Below are 23,990 nucleotides of genomic sequence, written 5' to 3'. Positions count from 1 at the left end.
AGATATTCACAAAATTCTGACTCGTCTTCTTCACTATTCTCATGTCATGTATATCAGACATGAGGAGAAGACACTGTCTAAACTAGTCTAAGCAAAACCACTGGCAAATTGTACAATCGTGGTACTTATCAACTCTTTAGCTTGGAAAGGTAGGAAATTCTCAGGACATATTGCTATCATGTATACTTCCCCAATCTCATTCAAAAATAACATTTAATCAAATTGGAAAGCTGTAGTTACACAAACCATTGGCTGCACCTTCAAATAGACATTTTAATTCTTCCCCACTTTAATAGCATACTGTCTGTTTGCAGTATTTGTGGCAAAAACACTGATCAGACTGTCCTTCCCAAACTGTCTTCTGCTGACCCTGATTTTAAACTATGGTGGACAACTTAGATTATTTGGTATGTTTCTAAAATGTACATAACTATGCACCCAAAACAAGGCACAAATCTACCATCAAGTGATTTTGCTGAGCAGTAGTAATAGCAGACCATCATTATCTCCTCTCTTTCTGCTAATACAGTCCTGTTGCAATCGAAGGACTGTAGCTGCCAAGGCGGTTACTCTTTAACAGGATCGGGGGTGTAAATCCTGGGGGATCAAGAGCAGGCAGCTCTACCCTATATATCCTCTTTAGCAGAACTATGCAAGCAAGGAATCAGATCACATCCTTCATACACGGGAAATAAAGATCAGAGCTAATCTGAGCTTGATTACTCATTCACAAAAACACGTAGGCCCACCAAACCACCACTGAGATTCAGCATTGAAGTTTTACTGTGATAAAAGGCAACACGCCTACACATTGCTCAGTAAAACATCCTGAAAACTGAAACAGGTCCCACAGATCCGTTTGCTCGCCCACACTCAAGAAGATACAGCTAGACCTAAAAACCAGCCTTTTATAATTCTAAATCCAGCCATGGGAGAAAGCTGTTCCAAAGCACTTGGAAACCACTGGGCCTTTACAAAGCTCTCCTGGGTCTATGGAACAAGTCTACCACCAGTCCCTAAATCCAAGTGACACCAGTAATCCACTGGTATTACACCATACTTACCTTTGAGCATTTAAGAGTACCCACTATGGACTCCTCCATGAAAGGAATGGAGGAACTTAAGATCCGAAAACGGGTACAAAGCTACTAGTTGTTTTAATAATATGTTACCGTATTACAAAAAAGTGTCATATTAAATTGTGTATATTAAAAGTTCCACGGGCACTCTGTTAAGCATCACAGAGCACTAGGATGTTGCACATATGCTTGTTTTAAGAAGGAATGAGGTTGTGGACTCTGTTTTATGCACCAAGAACCACAATTTTAATACTGCAAAATTTAGAAACAAAAAGAATTGGAGAATGCCAGTTTGATATCTGGAGCCCTAAATACACACTTGCAGAAACCCTCATCAAAATTACCTCTCAAGAAATCTAAAAAGACTGAAGAAAGCTGGGGAGGGTAAATGGTTTTCTTTGACATCATCTTGATTTTGACCTTTTTCCTCTGCTTTGACTTCACTGTAATACTTTTCAATTGATCAATTTTCTTTTGGAATCCAGGACCAACGTGACAATGTGGTATCATCAGTGCTACAAAGAGAAATCTAGATCCTGCTAATGTTCTCCTGCTCACTGACTGAGGTCACCAACAAGGGTGTTCTAGAAGGTAAAGGTCACTCAATTTCCAGTCACAGAACTAGTATTAAAAATTAAAACCCTTGATTGTATACTCCACAAAAAGGCACCTGAATCATTAATAAAACCTTCAGGGCCGTCTACAAACAGTATCAGGAAACTTAAAAGTGGTTTTGGTTTTACACATTTGAAGAGACAATGCTAGTTCATTAACAGTTCTCCACAGGCAACGCCTCAGGGGTAGCATCAATAACATAACTGAATAAACAGCATCTTTCCTGTCTTCCCAGTCCATGAGGCACAAGCACTGCAGAAAGGACCTGGAGTGCTGGCAGACCAGCTGAATGCAAGCCAGCAGGGCACCCTGGGGGCAACTGCATCCTGGGCTGCATTACAGTCAGGGCCTGGAGTGCAGGATGCATAAAGAAAAACAGGAAACAAAGGGCTTGTTCAGCCTGGAGAAGAGGAGGCTGAGGGGGCTCTCACTGCAATCCTCAGCTTCCAAATGGGGGTTACAAAAGGAGAGGGAGACAGCCTCTTCTGCCAGAGACACAGAGTAAACCTGAACTTTTGAGGAGATTTTGGAGTAGAGATGTCCAGAAGTCCTTTACAACATAAACTACCCTGTGATTTTATGATTTCATGGAGCATCTAATAGCTGATGGCTCTGTGAAGAACTGGAAGTCTGTTCTATGTTCTTAGCAGTTCCCGGACAGTCACAGCATGCAGCTGCCATGACTCACTGGTTCTGCTCATTTAAACATCATTCATCCAAAAAAAAAAACCAAAAAAAAAAACCAAAAAACCCCATACCCAAAAAAAACTTACTTCCTTCTGAGCACAGCAGACTATTCCATACAGAGCTGCATGATGTTGCAGACTGTTTCTAATAACCAGGATTTTTTTTTTTTTTTTAAGAATAATGCCCGCATGTATATTAAAGTGCCTTGTACCATGAGGCTTGTTCATCCAGTCTTCAGTTAAAACAGACATCCTTCATCTGCCTGTAGAACTAAAAAACCCTTTTTCTTTTTTTCTTATCAGTCAAAACATATCAAAATTTGGCAGCCTAGTGTCCGTAACATTTGCCTGCAGCTTGCTATCTTCTCCAAGGCTGATCCTGCTTTCAAAGCAGCAGTGCAAAGGGCCACAGCTGTCTTACTTTCAATGGCAACTTTTCAGGTGTTCTTCTCAACAAAAAGTCCACTTTATACCCCATTCTGCTTACACCTCTTTGTCACTTCAAAGCAGAGAACCTTTTAAACACTGTCACAGAGAATTCAGGAGGGAAGATTTTCATTTCTTTAAGCTTTTTTCTCCAGTTCTTCCTGTCCCCAGGAAAAAAGGGACAGGATAGGTATATGAGACAGGGTGAGGCTGGGGGAATCACAAAATTCTGGATTATTATGTTCTAATCATTAGGGAAAATCAGGAGATGAAGACAAACCATGCAAATAAGATGTAATGATACTTTAACTTTTTCCAATTAATATGGTAATAGCTATAATGGTTCTATTCTTGAAGACAGTGAGAGAAACGTTTCTCTTACCAGACTCTTTGAAACCTTCTTATGAACTACCGGAGTTCCTCCAGCTATTCCCAATACAATCCCACCTTTTTATTCCCTAAAGATTCAAAGCTGTTTAGGAATGGACTCTGTAGAGTGAAGTAAATGTTTTGTTAAGACTCAGTTGTAAAAAGGCCCCATAAGAGTGAAGCTGCGATACAGGGGTTTCTTCAAATCTCATTTGAATAATGAGAAGCAGTTATTTGCTAAGGGACAGAAATTAGGCCAATAATTTCTTAAGCACCTGCCTTCTGAATCCTGACAACAAGGTGAAAACTGGCATTTTCTACCAGCTGTTGGTGAAAAACTAGATTAATTAGAAAGCAGTAACAAAGCAGTTATTCTGCCTTACCTGAGGCTGGTGTCTGTGTAAGGCATGGCCATTAGCTGGGAATCTGCCTTCTCACTGAGGGAGCTCTGAAAAAGGAGGAAAACAAAAAGATGACACAAAGTGAAAACAATAAGCATTTCCTTGGTTTGGCACTACATAAAACATGATGCACATCTGTAGCACCAAGTGAATATATAAGGGGGTGCAGAGGTTGGTTAATCAGTGCCCTGAACAATAAATGTATGTTTTCCCACTGGTGAAACATGAATAACTGAAATGGACAGCAATCAAGCTGGAAATGCAGAAAACAGGAAGTGTTTTAATACAGTCAAAATTGAAGTCACACATTCAGAGACAGAGAAGGGAGGCTGGCACCACACACAGCAGCTGCACATATTGTGTCATCCAAGTGCAAAATTTGCTATCGGTGATGTCAGATTTGCTGAATTCTTCTGAGGTCACATCCACCTTGTACCACTGTCAAAGTATACTACCCACAATACACTTCTGGCATTTGATACACTAGAAGCACTTGAACTTGCCCTGCTTAAATGTTCTACCATTCTCCTTTGGAGACCAGTGAGAGAATCTGAAGTTTGGTACACAATTTTTCTCTAGAGAAGTGTGGTATTTCCCACACTGTTAAGCTTGATTCCTTTTAAGGCTGTTACTAGCTCTTAATAAAATGAAACATTCTGAGAATTAATGGTCTTAATTTCATCCTCACTATTGATATGCCATGTAGATGAAAGATTTTTTAAAATAGGAAATATGAGCACAGATCTTGTAATTCTGTAGTCTTACCCAAAACATCCTTCTAGTAAAAATCTGGAAAAATGAAGTAGAAATATTTTAACAAAACCAGTCAGCTGTGCCCTTTAACCACAAGACAGATGAATGTGTTGTAGGTTATATTTCTCTCTATTAACCAACTGTTTAGCCTTATCCTTACACAGCCTTATAGAGAAGTCATAAAAGTAATTTTAGAAAACACTGCACATATTTTGACGACTGCTAACACAATTAAAAACCTTTAGCCTGAATCCAAGAGCAGGAATGGAAGAACTTTGACAACATAATAATCAACCAAACCCAGCAATTTAAAATGGGAAGTGTTGGGTACCCTAATTACATGCACCATTGCTACTTTTGTCTGTAATGACAAGAGCAGACAAGTAAGCGAGAATATTTTGTTATGTTGTCTGAAATTATCTTGTCATTCTATTGACTCAGCAGTATAAACCCACCTACCTGCAAAACCCGTGCTTTCTGCTGATGGTTCTTTGACAACCTTCTAGATCTCGTTCGTTCCACTTCATGTCTATGAACCCATCCTCGAAGTTCATGATTCAGCCTAGCAAAACCAACAGCGTTAACAGATGTTTCAAAGAACAGTGGCAGAATTTTTTCATTTTAGAAAGCAGTTTAACAAACCACTATAAAGACACTGCGGATTACTAGTCTTTTACCTCATTAAAACTTATTTTTAATACCAGAGTAAGAAAATATAATTGCAAGATTAAATTTATGAGGGAATTTGTAAGGAAATATCTATAAATTATTGGGATCATGGATGTTTCAATATAAAGCAGATACAGTACTTTCTTTTTCCCAGTGAACAGTAACTCTGAAAGTACTGGAAGGACTATTGAAATTTAAAATCAAAAGTTGATCAGTTCAAGACAAAATATTGGTCAAGAAGGCTGAAGTATGACAAATAAATTTGAGAGAAAGAAGGGACAAAGCAGAATGGAGATAAAGTTAGTGACGCATCCGTATCTTTGGAAAAAGTCGAGCTAGGTGTTTTCTAACAGTGAATAAAGCACATCTGCAATGTCAGGTTAAGTCTGCTGTATTGGAAGCTGAAGAGTAGGAGACCATCTCTGAAGTACTTCAGATGGAACAGGCTTTTACCTGGACTTGATTTCCATATCATAAACATTTCTACATATGAAACGTTTTCTCGTTCAAGCCATAAAAACCCTCCAGGCAATCAGAAAATTGTTATTCGGCTATTGCTAAATGAACAGTCTGAACACTGAGTGAAAACCATTACTAAAAACATCAAAACATGACAAAGATCCAAGCCAATCTCCTGTCTCCATGGTAGCAGACACTGGATAGTGTGGACAGTTTCAGAGGCACTGGTCACATATTGATGAGCACTACAAATGGACAATAACATCACCCAGAGCTGACTGGCCAGTAGCACTCACCCCACACAGTTTATATCTAAACTCCTAATAAAAGTTTATATGATCAGAAAAGGTTGTTGGCTCACCTGAGGGACTCTGTTCGGTTGATCAGGGGCTGACAGGGGGGGTGGGGCGGTGAAATATATAACAGTGGTTCTTCTGAGACTATCATCAATGCTTTGTTATCAGACACAGAACGATCATACCTGGGAAAAAAAAAAAGAAAAAGACATCAAGAAATCCCTTAAAATAGTTTTTCATGAACCTGTGACTAAATCCAGAGAATAAGCACTACCATCGGCAAACCCACAAAGGTTACAACTGCTCCCATGGGACCTTTGAAACAGGTGTATAACAATTTCTCTCAAACATCCAGCGGTCTCAGTCAATTCCCCAAACAGGTCTGATAGCACTCAACAGACAGTTGAGCACTAGCAGATGTTGGATCTCTTCCCAAACAGGCCAGATACTGAAAGAAAATATAGCCTGTAAAATATTCCTCATAATATGTAAACTATGAGATCTCTGCAGAGGCAACTTTCTCTTTCATTCCAAGGCCATGCAAGATTTGTTACAGAAATACTAAATTTATTAGGCACTAAAACCACACAGATGTAAAGACCACGAGCTATATGACAACGGAGCAGTCACAAACTATATTACAACTGACTGGAGAGGATTTACATCTCCGACAGTGTCCAGAAGCTAGCTTGACTTTGATAAAAAGTGAAAAAGAGCATGTGTTTCAATACAGAAGTCCACAGCACTCTTGGCAACAAAGACTAAGATTCATTTCTCCTGGTTATCTGTTCCTCCTGAGGAGTTAAATACTTATCACCAAATACCTATTATAAGTTCCTCTCTTGACAGGGTATCAATGTAACAGCCTTCGTCCTCTTGGTTTTAACAGACTTGTAGCTCCCAAAACTCAACTTCTTTCTGAAAAGCCTTACTCACATTCCCCTCCTTTTCCTAGCTTTCTCTCCATCTTTAAGCCTGCTTCTTCTCTTTACTGCATGTAGAACTGATAAAGGAGAATATGCAGCAGAGAGCTCACAGAGCTTGCCAAAAAACAGGGTGAAAGAGTGAAAGAAAAGGACGAGGTACAGGGACTAGCATATCCTCCTAAGAGAACCACTCTACTACTATGTCGCGTAAGTCATGGTCTGAAATGTGCCACATAGGACACAAAGTCCTCACCATGGCTACGGCCTTAAAATGCTCTTGATTTATTGCCTTCTTTCTGCATGGCAAAATACATAAGGGCTTTCTGCACATCTGTGCCTGGCTTTGTTCAACCAGCCAAAACACTCTACTGGAAAGGGACAATCTGATAGGATGAATCTTGTAAGGGGAAAACATGAGCTGGATTAAGCAGATTTCAATCTGGAGACAATTATAAATTCACTTATGCACTGAATGCTGGAGATCTAGGAAGCTTGAAAGCAACTATATAATTAAATAATGGATAAGCATTAGGATGGACTCAGAGTTTTCTATGAAAATATAGTGCTAAGTTCAAAGTATGTTCTTAATCGTGAACTTCCCCAGTCTTAAGCAACTAAAAAAATAAATCATCCAGCTTGAAAAGTAAGGATAGATAATATGACAAATACCATAACTATGCAAGCTAAAACAAAGATCAGGGGAAAAAAGCAGACAGATGAAGAACTGAAGGAGCTCATGAAAATCTCTATGACATACACTTGTTTATATGCTCTCTTCCACCACACTGTCCCTAACAACATTCAGCATAGCCACATGTACACTTCTGAAGCTCTACGTATAGGGTAAACTTGGAGATAAAACATCATATTCATATGAAAAGCAACCTGGTAAACTTTGTTAAAAAAAATAAAAATAAGAGAACAGCTTTTAAGCTGTTTGTAAACAAAGTTGCTCTGTAAGAGCAGCAACAACACTGGCCAAAAAGGCTAGCAAATGAAAGGGCAGTGAACTCTAAAAGCACCATTGCCCTCTGCCACTAAAAATATATTAAAGATTTTCATCTCACCTATTACTCTTCTCAGGAATGATGTCCCCAGGTATTTTCTGAGCTGTGCTGGACTCCTGGCTAGCTGAGAACTCCAGAAGATTTCTTGTCCGGTGGCTGGAACTTGCCATGGAACTAACTCCGTTGGGATCCTTTTCAAATACACTGGAAAACATAATGACCACAGCAAACCATATCACATATATAGAGAATCTGCAAGACACCTTACTATAAGGTGCTAAATACTCAGGTGAGTAAGTTTCTGTCTGCTGCTATGTTACATGGATAAGGCTCGTGTCATAACTAACGTAAAAACATGTCTTGTAACATTATATTTCTGTCATTCAAACCATTAGTAGACAGAAAAGCAATTCTGTTTTCCAGTTTTAATTGTTAAAAAGATTTTGATGCTCTGCTTTTCATGTTTCCCCGTAAGCTTCACCTGATAGAAGATCAATCTGTTTATAACCTAGATCTGCAGACATAAGAAAATTACCTATGTTCAAACCAAAGTACCCCTGAACTTTAACTTTCATCAGCCTCAAAGCACATTCAACGTAGTTTGTATGAATACAATATGTAAAGAAAATATAGCTACCAAATTCCGTGCAGCTGCAAACCCAAGATATTATTCCAGACATCTAGCAAAACTGTACACAAACATATATGTTCAATTCTACTTGGATCCCTGGGGGGCTGCTCAGGCAGGCAGCCAGCCAAGCGGTATAGGAACGTCGGTGCTGCTCTCCATGCAAAGCAAGGTTGCAGCATTTCACATACAAGCTGGAAAAGTCACCAAAGTACTGCTACATGAGACTGACTGCATCTCAGTTCAGAAGGGCAATTTACAAGTGAGAAATCTTGAAAGCACAAAAGCAATACTTCAAAATATCCTCTCCAGAGACGAGCTTTACTCTTTCGGAAATATGGTTGCTTCCTGAAATATGTATGTTTACAAACTCAAGTCCCAATCTTCTTAGCTGACAACAGCGGAGCATCACCAGCAGCAACACCACAAAAATACAAAAAGACCCCAGCATGCTGATGAGATCTTTGCTATGCATGCTGATCACTGCCTACAGAGTACATTTTAATTCATGCCCCACTTCTCCTGTGTAGTAGAGCATAAACCCTGCAGAGGAAGATCTCATTTTCCTACTTGTTACATAGCATCACATTGCAACAGGCAACAAATACAAATGGTAGTAGCAGAAAAAGGCAAGAACTAGTAAGGAGGGCAGATTAAATACTCCACAACTAAGCAGAAGGCACACAGACATAGTTGCCTAGCAATCCCCTCTCTTTTGCCAACACATTTGCACTCCTGTTAGCAGTAACTCAGGTCTCCCCATGAGTAATTGTGTCACGTTCTACAGAACCGCCAGAGCCAGGGCAATCCCAGATCTGGGCTGACATCGCTTGGACTGACTCCTCTCCTTCAGGTTTCCAGGCAGCAGCACAGAATCAGGGCAGCAGAAATGCTACAGGCTCTGTTTTCACTAGTGACAGTGGGCAGAAAAGTACTTACAGACAGCTTCTTTACTGTATATGTACACTAGCATCCAAACGTCTCATTCCTTCTACTGCACAGCATGGAAAGCTGGATGGTTTATTCACAGCCTCATAGATCAGGCTATCCAATTTTACAGAAACAATCTCCACTATCTACTATATTTTATGAGATAATGTTTCTCCTCTTCCAATAAAAGCACAACTGGCAGAATCTCAAGTCCAGAACCAGAGCTCAAAACTAAGGCTGATGCTGAAAGGGATGACACATGTTCCTGCTGGAAGTCACTCATCTGTGGAATGTCCCTACCCTACCTAATTTAGAGCCATGACAGCTGAAAGTATATGGAAGTTTATTCATGTAACTCAAGAATATCCATCAGAAGATCTTAAAGTTGTAACTCTCCTGCAAACCATCTGTTCATGACCTGAGGTGTATCAGCCATCCAGTGTGTTGATGGACCTACTGGGTCTCGCATTTTATTCCATCCTACTTCTTTCCTCTTCAAAATGACACACTGAACAGGAGAAACTTTCTATAGTTAAAGCTGACAAAAACTTAATCAGTAGAATTGTAACAAATCTGCATTTTCTATGATGGTTCTTCCTTCTTATTTGCCTCATTCTGCAAAGGCAATTCTTGTAATTTCAGGTTCCAGCTTGGTGAGGTGACTAGCTTGAGATGAAGCACCACATGCAACACATTGCTACTCCCAATTCACCCTGAACTCTAAATAGAGAAACACAAACCAAGTCCATCAAGGATAAAGGTAAGCACCACTCTGCAATCACAGCTAATCTTCAGTTTTTGTAATTTAGTTGGTTTAGCAGTACAACTACTCAAACCCACACACACCTCATTTTATTATATCAGCTTTAATAGTGAGAAAATGTTTATTTTTATTCTTCTCCTGCTTAAAACACCTTAATCTTTTCATCAAAATTAAAATTTCACTTTTGGTATAAGCAAAATATGGGATGTTTCAACCTGAAAGAAGATATCTTCAGCAGCAAAAGACAAATGAGGAGTCAAAGAGAGTATGTTTTGCTATTCTTACAGGCATAAACTCCATTACTCCCACTTCTGAGAACATGGGCACCAACTTCAGGACAAAATATGGTATTATTTATGGTATTTATTCCAATGCCCTTTCCTTTATCAGGGTTGTTATTTCCATAGAATGCTTCTTATGAAGCAGGGCTACCACAATTTCTGCCATTAAGCAACATGGGCTACATATGCCATCCCATTAATTTTTTTAGGACCTCGAAGATGATCAAAAGCTTCTTTCTCAAAGTCTAAAATATGTCTAAAAAAAATTTTTTTAAAATTCCCCTTCCTTACTCCTTGTTGGTTTGTGGCAGTGACCCAAAACCAACAAAACTTTCATTCTGCATAAGGAAAAACTCTGCAACTTGAAATACTGCCCTGCTTCCACAGTCTAGTTACTTGGGGAGTTTTGCTAGTTTTTTCCCCATATGAACACAAGATGTTGTTGTTCTGTTGTATCACTTCTTCCCCTTCTTTCTCCCAGGAGAGATCACTTATGGAGCTTGCAAGTAGGGCTCCATCTTCAGGTGATAGGAGAGGACATGTAGGTAATGGTCTATATGCTCTGACTTCTCATTCTCAAAGACCTTTCCTTGCCAAGCAGGTACATGAGGGTATGACACAGGCTATCAGAAATATTCCTCCTTTGACATCTCAAATTGACACGAGAGGAAAAGCATGACATGGTACCAAGGAATCCCTTTATCAGCTGAGATGAAGGGCTGATCTCTCCTGCAGAGCTACACCTGCCCAGCTGAGGCATACTGAGCTTTACAAGTGCTAGGTGGAACAGCAACAACACAAGCTGGAACAGGAAGGGTCTACAGAGCAGATCCCAGCACTCTGACATGGAAGATGAAATCATTATCGAGCATTTAAAAACATCAGGTAGAAGAGGCTAGAAACAGTGAAAAAGAAAGGTAGATGATCACACACAGAGGGAAGAAAGCTTCTGAAAAACAGTATTTTCAGCTATCAATAGTTGCTTTAAAAATGTTTTAATATGACAGATGAAAAAAGCATGGGTGTTTTTTTCATTCTGTTGGACTACAAGATGAGAATTTGGAAAAGAAATAGCACTCTGGCATATCCACCCCAAGCAAGTCCTACTATTTGCAGGAATTGAGTTACTGCCCCACATTAAAAGTCAGGGAAGACTGAAGATGAGAAATGGCTTTATTGGACAAGATTACCAGTTAGAAGTCGGAAGCTGGGACCTTTTCTGTTTGGCCACACTTACACACCTGCGATACCTACCAAGGCTTTGCAGCCTGCATTTGGACATCCAAGATACCATGAGCACTGAAGGGTTTTCACATAGCCACAAACACCCTGTCCAAGCTGGCTGAGCTATCGGTTTGTTTAAGATGCAAAACCAGACCCGAAAAAAGAAAGAAGCACTAAATACTTCATGCAGATGTTTGTTCAGAAGTGTAGATAAATTCGATTATAGGAGGGAAAGAAAAGCAACACTCCTGTCATGGTTCCTCCAGGCATTCAATGGCACCTGATATTTTAGCTGTATTTTTACTTCTTTTGTTTGAATGTCAGTTTGATAAATGTGAAAGCGAGTCTTGCCAGGAGCCCAAACTAAATTTCATTTTTACTTCTGGCTGAACAAACTCTGTGCACTTCAAGTTTTGAATACTGACATTTAAGTTGTACAGTAATTTGTAGACGAAAGCCAATAATGATATCATAACAAAGAGTTTTCTGGGGACAAAACCATCTCTGAATATGGAGCTGGGATGTTTCCAGTGGGCTAAAGTTGACATTGCAAGAAGACACCAACCAAGGGCCTTCTCCTTTTCCTAACTGATTCCAGACAAGGCTGCCACAGTGTCAAACACTCTCTGGAAAGTATTTCTTGTTTCTTATTACCAACGAGGGCACCATCTGCTGACAGCAAGGCACTACCTTCTCTTGCCTAGTGCTCCAGAGCTATGGTAAGAGAGCCCAGCCTCTTTCCTCTGCTGGGAAGGATGAGGAAAGCAACCCAAACTGGAGGGATGATCTTTGTGTTCTTGTGTTTTGCTTTCTTTGAAAAGCAATTTATTTTTAATAAAGCTGTTAGAAAAGGAAGGAAGAAAGCAAGTATTGACACCTAGAGCATTTATTTTTGCTTATAAAACTATATACAGTTATTTGTAAGTGGGCTCGCCTTTACTGCCAAAGCTTGGTTAGGCCTGATGCAAGCAATCTCAACTGCAATATTTATTCAGGGCAAAAACTTTCTCTATTTCACTCCCAGCCCAGCAGAGGAACGCATGGAGAAAAGGGTAAGTTATCAGTGAGTGCATCTGGCATTCTGCTCAGGCTCTGCACTGCACCCCAGCAGCAAGACAAGGCAAGCGAGCACAGCCAGGCCAAGGCACAACTCTGCCAGGATGAATGTGTGGCTGTGATCAGTAAAGGAAGGAGGAAGGAATCACTTCCTGCTCTTGCAGTTATAGTTTGTAAGAAAATCAAGGGTATTCAATTTTATTCAAGCACCAATCCACCGAGAGATTTTGAAAGGTCTAAAATTTCCCTTCAACTTCTTTCTCTCTCTCTTCAAGGAGAAACTATAGCACAAGACCAAAGGTGTGCTACAGAAGCAGTTTTCTAGCTTTGGGCTATCTCCAGCACAAATGCACACTCAACTTAGCACTAAAATGTATTCTTTCGGTGTCTCAAAAATTAAAATGCTTTCTGTATTAGAAGTGTTAAGAGCCACAAATATCTTCCAGAGCTTTTGCTAAAACAGAGGGCTCCGTATGACCTTAGCAGCCAGGAGCTGGCTAACATGGCACTATTGCATGGCTCTTGCACTTATCTAATAGTATTTTCTTCACATTTCACCAGTTTCTCTCTACTAGTGTATAAGAAATTAATAGCCCTTTGACTGTCATCATTTTTATGTATGTTTGTTAGCATACTTCAGATATACACCACATTTAAGTCTATTAACCTCCTGAAGATACATGGATGGCTACTGAGGCCTGCAAAAAGCAGAAAAACAATCCTCTTCTATCCTTCAGTGAGTGTAAAATAAGCCCAGGATTGGATGAACTGGGAGTAAGAAACTCACCCCGTTGTACAGGCCACGATTTGTAGTTCTCTGTTCTCAGAACATGTTTTAGAGATGCTTCAAGTGGTCAGAGCAAGTTTAGACAACACTATCCAACCTGCAGCTGAAGAAAATCATGGGCCACAGGTACAGTGCTTAATGTTCACAGTTCAGCACCACTCCCAGATCAGGCTCAGGTGGAAGGAGGCAAAAGCCAAACAAGAAGCCTGGCTGGGGAGTTCCTCCTCCATTACTCTGCAAGCTAGCGGTGGTTTCAACTAACTAGCCTGACATCACACTGTAATGGAATGAGGAAGGAGCACACACACAATCAGGAATAAGGCAACAGAAAAAATAAAATACTGTCTTTCAATTGCTAGTCATCGCCCTTCACCTTAGGCATGTGCCAGACACATGGCTTTTGTCTGCTTCACACTTATTATTCAAGAGGACATTTGGGGTGTTTTCAAACAAGCCAGGACACTGCTTGATGTTGTGATTAATGCCACCTGCTAGGGCAGCACAGCGTTGAGATCCAGACCACACTGAGACCTTGGCCAAGGACAAGCTGCTGTGAGTAGGATCTGCACTGACAAACCTGAGCACGCAACATACAGCTCAAACATCTCTGCAGCAACACAACACTTGCTGCATGTGATGTTATGGTAATGAAATTAGCTCCTTTGCCCACACACCTGAAGTTCCCTTTAAGGAAACTACAGAATTACTTCTCCAACCTTCCCACATCCACTGCCAGGGTACCCCTAGGCTCCTGTTGTTGTAAGACAAGCCTGTTTCTTTAATCAAGCAGTCCAACATTAAGGCTCAAACTATAGCAAACTTGCATGAAAACAGTTGAATGCACCAAAACCAAATCCTGTTCTCCCACACACCAACTCAAGATCGCTCAGCTTGAGTAAGGCCTCTAAACCATACTGACACCAATACAGCTCTGCTCAATGTTTTCAGTAGCCCAAATCATGTGTGCTCCAAAAGGTAAGCAAGCTACGTAAATACTGACTAAGCAGCCTGCAGACTAGATGGGATGTTAATCTGGGTTCTGGTGAAAGACCTTACAAGCAGCAGACCATGGTAGCATGCAGCTAAACAACACCTGGGTGATTTCCTCATTTTTAGTAAAAGATGATTAATCTTCTGGTTCTTTTTCATAATGTTTGTGCTAGCAATCTAAGAAATGAGACACACCCTTAAGGAGTCAAAAACTACTGCTTCATTTGTTGAAGTCTAAAACAACAGCAGACAAATCATACTTCTCAACTACTCAGGCTGGTGTGTTTATTTGCAGATTGCTCACTGGATCTAGATTTTTAACAGATTATTCCATTTCCAGGATAGTCCTGGAAAGTAGAGGAAAACCATCAGCACACTCTAGAGAGGAGCTGCAATGAAGTCTCTACAAAAAGCCAGCAATTCTAGCACAGCTGCTGTAGGTCAACAGGACACAAGAGATTTTGAAGCAGCAGCTTTACTTAGCTCTATCAATCACCACCTCAGTCATCCTCTACCACAAACACAGCTTAAGAATTTTTGGTTACATCATCAAGTCTGTTTCCCAATTTGAGAGGGGTTCCAGCCATACAGAGGTAGCCGACTTGTAAGAAAAAACCAAAATTAATTAAGAAAAACCCCATCTCACCACCATCTCAAACCCCCTGTTCCAATGACTTTGCAGATCTGCCTTTCCTCTCTCCAACTTCACATTTTTTCTTTATTTTCTGTTCGCTAAGTATCTGAAATGGTAGTTAGAACATATTCTGGCTGGCTGACATCTTTATAAATGCTCTAAGACTGCCATTAGATGATGACCACTATGTAAGCTTGAGCAGACTGATTAGGGGGACAAAAAATAACTAGTTGAACATTTTTCATAGCCAAGAAAATAATGCCAGGGCCACTAGCAAGTACCTGGCTTACACGCTTTGCTGCTACTGCCTCAGGAAGCAGAGATGCAGAAAATTTACCTTCTGCATCTTCTGTGATCCTTCTCCCTTCCATACGTTTTATACATTAGTTGGGTTAGTTTCCTGCAAATATTTTACTATCACATGTAGGACTTGCATTAAAAAACCTAAACACACAAGTCAGTTTATATCCATAAGGGAACAGGGAAGAGAAACAAAAGAAAAATATCCCCAAAATAAATATATGGATTGTTTTAACTAGAACATGTGCTTGGTGTCCATTTGTTTTCAGCATTGTTTGTGCTTGTTTAAGGCATTTTCAGATCTGGTTACCTAATCAGGCACAGTCAAACCAAATGTGGAAATTAAACAAGAGGGGGAAAAAAAAAAGGCATCTAGGAATTTTAATAGTTTGTAATTTTTCAAATTTCATGTAAGTGACAAAAAAATGCACAGCTAATTAGATGTTTTTTAATGTCAGAAGACAGCCATCTTTCAGGGGCACCATGCCAGCTGAGAACACAGCCATGCTGACTGACACTGGCGCTCTCAGACAGCAAGCACAAAGGCAGGAGACACTGCCTCCCACAGATACCTGCCTCCAGATGTTGTGGTTCCAGCTCTAACCCTGCTGCACACCAAGGTTTGTGTGCTCACAACCTTTTGTGCAAATACTGCGGGTTGCCAATTCCTGTCTGGCACCTCATGGTATCTAAGACTGGGGCAAGGGGGTGACCTCTGCAAGGAACTGAATCAAAATGTACCCTTTTACCTTCATACACCTCACCCATCATTCTTAAATAATAATAAAAGGAAGTTTTTATAGATGTTAAATGCAAATTCAAATAATTCACAAAGATTAGATAATAGTTCACTGACACACAGATGGGAAATTCCTGGGCGCCCTTCTTCTAGTATAAAGCAAACTGATAAAATAGAAACTTACACTAATAGAATTCCTGCTAAATTACTTCTGCTTTTAATAACGGAAAGTTTCAGTTTTCTATACAAATTATCAACACACCCAGAAGAATTTAGTAACAGTACAATATAATGCAGCTACCATTAACTCTAGACAAGCCACTTTCACAATCAGAAAATATTCAATTCACATTTATATTCAATTTGTATTTAATTCAACTTACATTCTTTTCTCAGAGATAACATGGTGTCATGTCCAAGACTGAGGGATGTTCTGAAAAGCTTGTTGGCAATTAAGTAGACTGAACTAGACTCTCCCTCCCATAATTTCATGCAGGTTTCTTGGACTTTCATCCCAGTTCCCATATTCCCAAATTCAATGTTACAGATTACCCATACACACATAGTATATTTGTCAGCATGAAAAAATGTGTCAGTAGAATAATTTAATCTGCTAAACATGTTTGCCAAGGGCTGCCACATTGTGGACTGCTTCCCATAATCTTAAAACAGCAGAACAGCACAGCCTGAGTCCTCCATGAAACATCAAAAACATCTCACCACTTACATACAGTCAACAAGACTTAAGACCAATAAACAAAATTATGTGTGAACCAGTGCTAGTACAACACACATCCACTAATGAGGAAGAAAACATAGAACTAACTACACAGCCCACTATCCAGATGTTTTTTTGTAGGATGCCAAGTGCCCAACACTGCACCGCACCTCTACTGAACCACTGTAGGCCATGGAGGGTTTGTAGGACTGACTGTCCTTCAGCTTCACACCTCTGTCCCCAGAAAACCTGAGCACTTCCTTGCCTTCTGTGATTTGACAGAAATTGTCAGCTAAAGAGAAAACCTATATATACCTGTTCTTTTGTTTTACCTCTAGTCTCCAAAGAATCCTATTGATTCCAATCAAGAAACTGAGAAGCATCTTACAGTAAGGCCAGCATTTAGGGGGTGAATATCCCATTCTTCTGATTTTTTTTGGATGTTACTTTCCCTTTGCAATGGGTCATTGGTTTTAAATAATAAAATATTCACCGCTAATGTTTGAATCAAAACATCCTGTGTCCGAATGCTGTCACACCTCCATACAGGTGTGCAAGTGAAATTATCTCCTATACAGAAGAAATGGCAAAACCGTCACAAAGTTTCAAATCATAGTTATCTCCAGTTGACCGCTCCATAGAAATTAGGTATTGCAGTTAGCTAACTCGGGGAAAATGTACTTTTGCTGAACTATAAGCTAGCATGGGTATTATAACAAAAAATTACTTATTTCTGTAAGGAGTTGCAGGGACTGAAAAACATCACATGTATTGGAAACTTCTGTTGTTACAGTCTAGGCAGAACAGCAATCATGACTATCACGTTCGTAGAGCTACCAGTGACACCTCTATAAAAGGAAGAAAATGTGTATGGGAGCAGTGAAATCTTAAGTAATGGTTTATATATACCACAATCTAGGACTTCCAAAGGGTATTGCACAATCAACATTCACACCACCTTGATACAGTCTAGTATTTTAATTGCAGTGCAAGCATTCTTCTAAGAAGAAAAAAAAAGCAGAAAGATAAGAGTAATTCCCTGCAAACTTGCAATTACATTTCTCTTCGCTGCCCAAATCCAGTACTGATGCAGACCACCTAGTTCAGGCACAACGATTACACTGGCATGCTTGGCCAGACACCCAAGAATTTCTTTTTGCTTTATTTTATTAAACAGATCAAGAAATTAACTTTGTCACATTTCTATAGTTACTGATTGCTGCAAAGATGTTTCCTGCCATCACGTTCAACACCTTAGTCATTCCTTAGGATAAGAATTTAGGAACTTTAGAGCACTGTGGCAAAAAAGACTTCCCACCCATTTTCTGTATGTTTCCAAGCCTCTCAGAACTAACAAGAGCTTCATGCATTTCAACTCCTCACTGTAATGTGGAGGCAACTAAAATTTCTCCCAGCTTCAGAATGGTAACTGGTTCTATTAGTTCCCACCAAGTGTCTCTCAAGTAAGCGGTAACGTTTGTAAATGCAGATGGGATGTACAAATCAATTGCTTAATGTCTGGAAGCTGATTTTTCTGCCCGATAGTCAAAAATCCCAGTACAAACCCTAAGTGCACTAAGAAACAGTCTACCTTAAAACCATCCATATCAAAGTAAAATTATCAGCTGTATTTCACTGCCTGGGATAAACAGTATTTGCAGTAAGTGCAAATACATCAAAAGTCATTTCAGCTTTAGCTAATTTTCTGAAATTATTAGAAGTACAAATGTCAACACTGTAAAAGTTTATCTAGTCAGAAACAAAATCTTCCTCCAGATTTACCCCACCCTATTCCTTTAGTTTGAATGGGGTTTTGGAGACGCTGCTGACTAGGGATCTACTGAAATATCCTCCCCTTACAAAAAAGCGAACAGCTTCATACAAAAGGTCTTTATGTTCCAAAGCCAGGCAAAATAGACAGATATATGCAAGAAATATCCCTTTTTAGTCTCCTTTCTTCCACAGATTTCTTCATAAAGCATCTGGGAAATAATGCAGCATTTCCTTCCTGCTCTCTGGTTCCTATGCCCCACTGATACAGTTAGAACAAAAGAGGGTTTTGATTACCACTTCAACTAATTAAAGAGAGGGAACACTATCTTCACCAGAACTAGAAGACAAGTAATACAGGGCTTACACTGTAGTGAGGAAGATTGCTGCTAGACACATCTAATGGTCAGGATTGCAAAGCACCGGAACAAAGAGTGGGATTTCCTTCACTGGGTTCTAGAAGCAGCTTAAACTCAGAGCTATTGAGATTAGCACAGGTAGAAACAAGCGGATGAGCTCTCAAAGCGTGTGATTTTTTTTCTGAAAGGATTCTAAACACAGCTCTTTCGTCTCTTCAGGTATAAATGGAGCAGACAAACTGCTGTACACTGCACTGATTAACAAAATGCCAAACCAAGAGAAATCAGAAGTACAAGATTTAGCTCTTGTTGCCAGAAAGATTCCAACAGATTAACCATTATACACTTGAGTCTTCCCCTACGCAGGAGGAGAGTAAAGGACAGAAGTCAGGTTTCAAGCTCAAGGCCTTAAAACACAACAGTGCCTGTATTAATGATTCAAATAAAAATCGCAGGAAAGCAAACTTGCTACATAAAGAGAAATTTCCAGGCAGCTTACCTCAGGGGACCATAATTCAACATTATGAATGCCAGTATCACCATCACACACAGGGTCCTTCTCTTTGGGGATGATACTTTGAGCTTCTGGTTCTAGACAGAAAAAAACAGAGAAGACATGCAATAAAAAAGGGGCACAGACATGCAAAGGTGTGTTAGAAGCTAAATACACCAAATTATGCTTGCTTTTTGGATTTATTTGCCTAATCATGTATGAATACATGCCAGAACTATTTAAAAATAAAACTCTTTTGTGGTACATCATATTCAGCTTCTATCCAGTCTATCTTCTCAGTAAAATCTTCAGAAGCACCACAAAATAAAGACTTAAAAGTCAACTAGGTAATGTGACAACTGACCTAGAGTTGGTGAAGGTCCTGCTTGGAGTGGGAGGCTTGGCTAGAAATCTCCAAAGGTCTGCCAGTCAACATTTCTATGATTCTGTTCAAGTGTCTTCCACCTGAGCAACTGTCTATATAAAGTCAGACCTTCATCACAGTCTCTTTACCTCTAATACTACTTCATCCAACTGCCTCTTCAGTGTGCTGTTTTCTTTCTTGAGTTTCTCATTCTCCAATAAGGCTGCCTCCAGCCTCGCCTCCAGTCCCAACATGTATTCTTTCTTTTTCTTCCGTGACTGAAAGGCTGACTCCCGGTTTTTGATAATGCGCTGCTGCCGTCTCAAGACATTGACCTGGACACACAAATCAGAGTCCTGTTAATGATCCACAAGTTAAAAGCGCCTCTATTTCATGCAATAGTTTCTGCTCCTCTACTTTGTCAAAAGTCTGCACAGATTGCTTTCTGCACTCTGCTTCAAATGAGCTGAAATGTTCAGCACAGAGGTAACTAGGAATCACGGTACACCTCCAAGAGTCGGAGCTCATGGATATTGAAAAAACAGTCCCATACTCTGTTTTCTCCTGCATTCTCACCCTGCTATGTGTAGAGGACACAAAATCTATACATGAGCAGAAGTTTGATTCAATCAGTCAAATCACACAGACAGAAAATACACACCTGAAGGTCTGGAAGGTAGCAAGAATATCTTTCACTTTACCATGCACCCTTTTATAGGCTACAATCAGTCATCTGTTTTCTTAACTGGAAAGTCCTATGGTTTTTCAGTCTGTCCTGCATGGAAGCCATTTCCACACTGATTACACCTGTTTCTGTACCTTTTCCAGCTATACTATATAGATTTTTAGACTCTGAATGCTGTTGCTGACCTCAGATTGCACATTCTACACGTACCAAGCACTTACATGGCAGCTTAAACGCAGTCTCTGGATGCATCTATACTAGCATTTTAATTCAGATCAGGTGTGTGGCTTTGATGCACATTTCCTGACTGTCCCACTTAATATGCTGTGGTTCGCATCATAGAACAGTTTCTGATAGAGCACATAAACTGGATTCCTTCTGGATGAAACTAAACCAGCAAATATACTCCAGGAGGGCACATAATTCACTTTAACCACTAGCAGGCATTCAGTCTGCAAGACCAGACCAGGACAGTTCAAAGTTACCCCTCCCCATCCTCCAACAGTCTCGATGACTCCAATTTTTCTCCCCAAGCAGCAACAGTCTATCATCTTTTACCACTTACTTATTTTGTGGTTTGCACTGAGTGGGACGACCTAGACTGAAAGCCTCATGCTGCTGACAAGGATAATGAAGATCAATACTGCAGAGCTATACAAAACTACTTGAAATCCTAAATTTAAACACTACTCTGTTGATTTCCTTTCCCTCACAAATTAGCAACAGCAACTCTGTTTTTATTAAAAACAGAAGACTTCCATTGCATTACAAAGCTGCAACAGGATGTGCCTTAATGATGTTTACATTGAAAAAGAACTGAATGTCGTTATGTTACAGAGTCTTTACTATCCTCCAGTAGCTACCAACACATGCACTGGAGTAACCTGCATCTATTAGAGCATGAAAGGTGAAGAGAAAAGAAGGTAACTATTCTAGAAGAATCAGTCTAGGAAAAAACAAACAAGCCACAGAATAGTAACATTAACAGACTCAGTGTGCTTCAGTCTGGCTGCTTAAAGAACATTAACCATAGCTTTCTGACTCTCCCTGTATATACTCTCACACAGACAATACGTTGCTTGAGGGCTTTAGTGTCTGCAAGAAAAACCAGCTACAGGCTGTTTGAAGAAGTCATTCTTCATGATACTGCAGTCTGGTGACAAAGACTAAAAAACCACGTTACAGTACATTAACATTTGGGGTTGTCTCCATGTTGATTTAATTGCTTTCTGTAAAGATCATTTACCATACGTCTACTCTGCTGCCACCAACAAAAGTCTGTGAAAGTGAAGCTGTTTGTACTTACTCCAGGTTCCCTCTTTAGCAGAGTGAAGGAGGAAAAGATTTTAACATATTTTCATTAACGTTAAGCTTTGTCTTGAATTTTTTAAGTACTACAACACTTAACATAAGAAAACTTCTGCAGACATAAAAACTTGGGGAAAAAAAAAAAGATTCAGGCTAGCCAAGGACAGCAGTGTATAGAACACACCAATTTAGGGCCAGGATCACTTCATCTGTCCAGAGATAAAATAGTAAGACATGAGTTCATGCAGCAGTTTTGGCTTGGGTTGTGCAATATTCCAAACCAGTAGTTACATTCCTCTTTTTTTAAGACGAGGTTCTGCATCATTAAGTCAAACAGAGAAGACCAAATTGTTTAACATTGATTCTTGTTTGCAGACCTGCTCAGGGTTATTCACTACTGGACAGCTTTTGAGTAAGTGTGTGGAACCTCTAGCAAATCTACCTGCTTGCCTGGAGAACACATGGAGTTAAAGCATCAGTACAGTGCTTGTACACTAAGAGTACATCCTAAGGTACATCTATTGCTGCTTCAAACACTACCAGCTATGTTTCAGATGGTATTTATCTATATTGCTCTCCTTTACTCAGTGTTCTCCAAACACTGCCTGGAACAGCAGCTCTCCCCAGTCTGACTCAAGGTACTCTGTGCAGTAACTGCATTTCAGTCTATGTCACACCAGTTTCACTTCCACTCATTTCTTAAGCTTGCTTAAATAATCCCCAACTATTTGTGTCTTTGAGTTATTTTGTTTCAATTGGCAATCCCTACAACAGTTTAAGGTTCTTGGTCAACCCTCTAGCACTTGTCTGGCTTTTCTTGGGGAATAAGCCACAGCTACACACCTGATCCTACCTACATCTGATGCAGGAAATTGGAAGAGTTGTGTGTGTGAAGCAGTGTAACAATGCTTGAACCTGGAAGCAGTATAGTACTATAGCTAGCCTGGCATCAAGATAAACATGCCCCTTGCTTAAGCATTTTGATAATCAGAAGAGAGAGGGGAACTAATTTATAATGTCAGACTGCTTAAGCAACGTAGCTTTGCACAAGTGCTGAACAAAGATAAAACATATCAAGCACCCCTGCTAACTTCTTTTGAAGCCTCCCTCTTTGTAGATTGTATTATATTAATTTACCACTCAACATAGTAACTTCTGGTTCTCAGGACACACAGATCATAAATGGAAAACATTGTTATTAAAATCAAACATTAATCAGTGATGCAGCTTTTACACCACTGCTAATACACTCACAAAAGATATTGTAAATATGGAGAAGTGAAAGGTTCATTGCAAAGCCTTGCTTCAAACAGTACTAACTAGATTCAGATCAGCCTCTCTCTTCAGAGTCTTTATAAAGAGTCATGCACTTTACAAATAAACACTGCTACCTCAATTTAGTCTTCCAAAGAAAACTCGGTTCTGAGCAAAATTTAACCTCCATTCCAATGCAAGCACAAGGCAGTAACAATGTCCTCACCCTCCACAGTTTTTGGTACACACACTGGGAAAGGTAACAAAGCTGAAAGGACAAACCATTTCAACTTTACATTGGCTGGCTTCTTACCTCAGCTTATGAAAGCTGCTGTCTTCGAAGATGCATCTTAAATGAAGGAATACAAAAGCCATGCAAGTGTCTTCTCTGTTCTTATGACAGATCTGGCTTTTTTTGCCACTAACTCAACAGAACAACTTGACTAATTAGTTTATTTCATATAAAAATTATCCAATGGACAGCACAGAAAATGGGATTCTTTAATAGAAATCCATACATATGTTGACGTTATTTTGTGCAATCTAATTTTTTTCTAAATTTTCAGTATTTTTTTTATCAACAGAACTGGAAGGCAAAATTAAACCCTTCTTCACTACAGAGTGGAAACATGAGAGAAAGGCCCTGTAAGGACACAACTAAGTTGCAGTCCCTCACACACCTACTATTTATGTCCTCATATAATTTAATTGCAACAGAAAAGCCAATCTGCTTTTTTAATCAAGACTCCCTTTCCTTCAACCAGAAGAATAGCTTGCTTAGATAGCGTTTCTTTTGTCCAGTTTCCTAGCAGAAAGTTCTTCACCAGTTTCCTGGTGAAGAGTGACCACACTGGAAGGCCTGGCACTTCCCTGAGGCTGGCAGCTGTGTTAAAGTGTGCCATGAGGACAAGCACATCGTAGGGCCTCATGCATCCAGCTTGCTATCAGCCAATCTCAGTCTAATCCATTGGAAAGGCTCAGAGTTAAACTAACAGTTTATCCCTCCTAAGCCGGAAAGAAA

General features: G+C 39.8%; 1 protein-coding gene across 4 annotated transcripts in view; it reads right to left on the bottom strand.

Annotated features, from left to right (window-relative positions):
• The window catches only part of ATF6 (activating transcription factor 6), an 84,034-nt gene that overhangs the window by 50,285 nt on the left and 9,759 nt on the right, over positions 1-23,990 (bottom strand). For all 4 annotated transcript variants that reach the window (XM_074906784.1, XM_074906785.1, XM_074906786.1 and 1 more), the window contains exons 8-13: positions 19,872-20,057; positions 19,365-19,456; positions 7,747-7,890; positions 5,819-5,938; positions 4,789-4,891; positions 3,559-3,623 (exon numbers count right to left, since the gene is read on the bottom strand). In XM_074906784.1, the coding sequence (XP_074762885.1) occupies positions 3,559-3,623; positions 4,789-4,891; positions 5,819-5,938; positions 7,747-7,890; positions 19,365-19,456; positions 19,872-20,057 (710 nt within the window). The remainder of the gene's footprint in view (positions 1-3,558; positions 3,624-4,788; positions 4,892-5,818; positions 5,939-7,746; positions 7,891-19,364; positions 19,457-19,871; positions 20,058-23,990) is intronic.

This window comes from Athene noctua, chromosome 5, assembly GCF_965140245.1.
Source record: "Athene noctua chromosome 5, bAthNoc1.hap1.1, whole genome shotgun sequence".
Taxonomy (NCBI): Eukaryota; Metazoa; Chordata; class Aves; order Strigiformes; family Strigidae; genus Athene; species Athene noctua.
Note: the sequence above shows the minus strand (reverse complement) of the source record. Positions and strands in the feature narration are given on the sequence as shown.